Source organism: Trypanosoma rangeli (genome assembly GCF_003719475.1).
Source record: "Trypanosoma rangeli strain AM80 chromosome Unknown Tra_15.4_contig_00071, whole genome shotgun sequence".
NCBI lineage: Eukaryota > Euglenozoa > Kinetoplastea > Trypanosomatida > Trypanosomatidae > Trypanosoma > Trypanosoma rangeli.
Genome location: NW_021705812.1, coordinates 58,405 through 60,779, shown reverse-complemented (window position 1 = coordinate 60,779; position 2,375 = coordinate 58,405). Strand labels below are relative to the sequence as shown.

The following is a 2,375-nucleotide window of genomic DNA, read 5'->3' as shown; positions in this document are numbered from 1 at the left end:
CTCTCAGCTCCCCTACTCCTACTTTTTTGTTGTTGTTACTTCCTTTTGCCTTTCAAAGTGGGGTGGGGGGAAGTGTTTCTGCTGCTCCGCCCTTCTTCTCCCCACTTGCTGGGGTCATTAGCCGCGTGTTCCTGTGCCTCCTCTGAGCCAAGACACCGTCGTCCGAGTACGCATAAATAGCACGATATATGTGTATCCGTGTTCATCATCGTCAACAACAGAAAATTAAGCAGCGACATGAAAAATATACATCCACGACTCCATTCTAGATGGCGGGGCAGCGATACAGGTAGGGCAGGCCCTGCGTCCGCTCCTTTGAGCGCTGCATTGCCAACAACGTCCGCTGCGACCCGACGTCGGTGTTCTCCTCCCCGGGTTCTAATCCCGTTGCGTCGGGCTGCACCTTGACTATACGCGGCCCCCCGTCTAATCCTCTACTTCCGCCGATGGAGGGCTTCTGCATAGCCTCCGTAGCGTCGGTGCCGGTTAACACACACTTTTGCAGGACACGTGCAAGGCTGTATTTGGTGTGTATTTTTTGCATCGATGCGGAGGAGGCAAGGATGCGCTCCGCTAACAGAAGTGTGTCTCGAAAGATGGCACGCTTAAGCACCCCACCAATGCTGGTTGACTTGTCCCAGCCCTCAGTGTGCTTCACGGCGTGGCGTGGGGCGGCCTTTCGCGCCATGGCAGCGTTGATTCCCTGTTTTGGTGCATGCAACTCCCCGCGTGGTGCACCCGTCCTCGACGTGGTGTCGTCCCTACCCGCCTCCGCCTCATCCTCGCCAAACTCTTCGTCCACAGACTCACTCGCTGCCCGCTCAACCGTCTCCTTGCTCCAATTGTTCTCCCGCGCAATTTCCTCCACGCGCTCCCGCATGATTGCCAGCGCCCCAGCCACCTCATAGTCGCTGATGAACTTTTCGTAGTCAAGGTTCTTAGCAAATTCCAGCAGCTCGTCGGCGTCCGCCAATTCATCTTCTAACGCCTCATCTTCTGTGAGAGCCCACTTGGGCTTCTGCTTCTTCTTTGCCGCCGCCTTTTTCTTCTTCCCAATGGCGGCCTGCTCGGCATCGGTGGAGACCCGTTCCTCCTGCGGCTTCGGCTCCCTGATCGTTGGCGTTGCATCGGCGGTCTGGTGGAAGCCACCAGCGGCCACCTCCACACGCTTTTGAGCCTGCTGCTGAGAAAACTGCCCCGCGCGCCTGGCAAGCTCAACCTCGTGCTGTATCTCGTCTTTTTTCATTCTTCGCACTTCTTCTGCAAAGCTGCGAAGCCAGCGGCGGTGGCGCGTCAGCACCGAGCGCGCAGTGACACGCTGCTGCTTGTAGTTTTCTAGCCGCCTGCGGCGGTTGCGCTCCATGATCGCGCGATCCTCAACGGAGGGCCCCAAACCCGCCTGAGTTTCTGTCGCACCGCTCGGCACAAACGCGGGAGCCGCCTCACCGCCAACTGTCGACAAAGTCCCACCAACCACGGTCTCCCCGCGCAGCTGCATGGAGGGGCCATGCGGAAGATTTGCCGGGCGGGCGCAGAGCAGGATCCCCTTGTAGTTCTCCAATACGCCGGCACCCTTTCCGGTTCTCTCGTACATCGCCGGGGCCTGGCTGAGAATCACATCTTTGTGGCTCTCCATTGGACGGCAATTAAAAGGGCGAGGGACCCAAGAAGAACAAAATAAAAATAAGAATTCACTCAATTACGATGTATTTTACTCCTTATCCCTGTTTTTCTGCTTCTATACAGTGTGGCGCGAGGAGCCTTGCCGACACAAGGCACACACACACACACCGACGCTCGAAGACCTCTCGGCGGCTTCGCTCCCTGTGAGTGTGTGTGTGTGTATAAAGTAGAGTGGGAACGGGACAGGAATGAACAGGACTTCCTTTTTTAAAAAAAAAAATCTTATTCCTTTTGTGCCCGTGTGTACGTGTGTTGCTTCCTGCCCTCGTTTTTGCGCCCGGTATGCGACAGCAGCAACAGTGTGACTTCCGGCTTCCACAGCACCAGCAAAGAGCAAAAGGGAGTAGAGTCGGGGGAAAACCAGTCACAGGGAGGCAGACGCAGCAGAAGTGTGGTGTGTGTGTGTGTGTGTGTGAGACGTCCTGAAAGCTGCGTCTCTACCGCCACACGGAGAAGCAGTGAGGTGGGCGGAAAGCAGAAAATCAATGAGAAAACAAAAAAAAAAAGAGGCACAACAACTCCATTTTGCTGAATACAAAATATCTTGTAAGCGAAGCCTCTGAAGTGGAAGCAGAGTCTTCTGTACATTTATACATTTAACCTTCCACACAGGATGCTGGTGGAAAATGCTCCTCTCTCTCCGTCCGCATACGTGTATATATATATATATATATATATATATACATAGTATG

General features: G+C 54.6%; 1 protein-coding gene across 1 annotated transcript, besides 3 other annotated features; it reads right to left on the bottom strand.

Moving 5' to 3' along the window:
• Window positions 1-265: 265 nt before the first annotated feature.
• On the bottom strand, window positions 266-1,636 carry TraAM80_02936 (uncharacterized protein; the record flags this gene model as incomplete). The annotated part of the gene is made up of 1 exon (XM_029379923.1): window positions 266-1,636. The coding sequence occupies one exon, from the start codon at window positions 1,634-1,636 to the stop codon at window positions 266-268; it is 1,371 nt and encodes a 456-aa protein (XP_029240346.1).
• A 189-nt stretch (window positions 1,637-1,825) lies between these two features.
• Window positions 1,826-1,844: a microsatellite.
• A 228-nt stretch (window positions 1,845-2,072) lies between these two features.
• Window positions 2,073-2,098: a microsatellite.
• A 240-nt stretch (window positions 2,099-2,338) lies between these two features.
• Window positions 2,339-2,366: a microsatellite.
• Window positions 2,367-2,375: the final 9 nt, after the last annotated feature.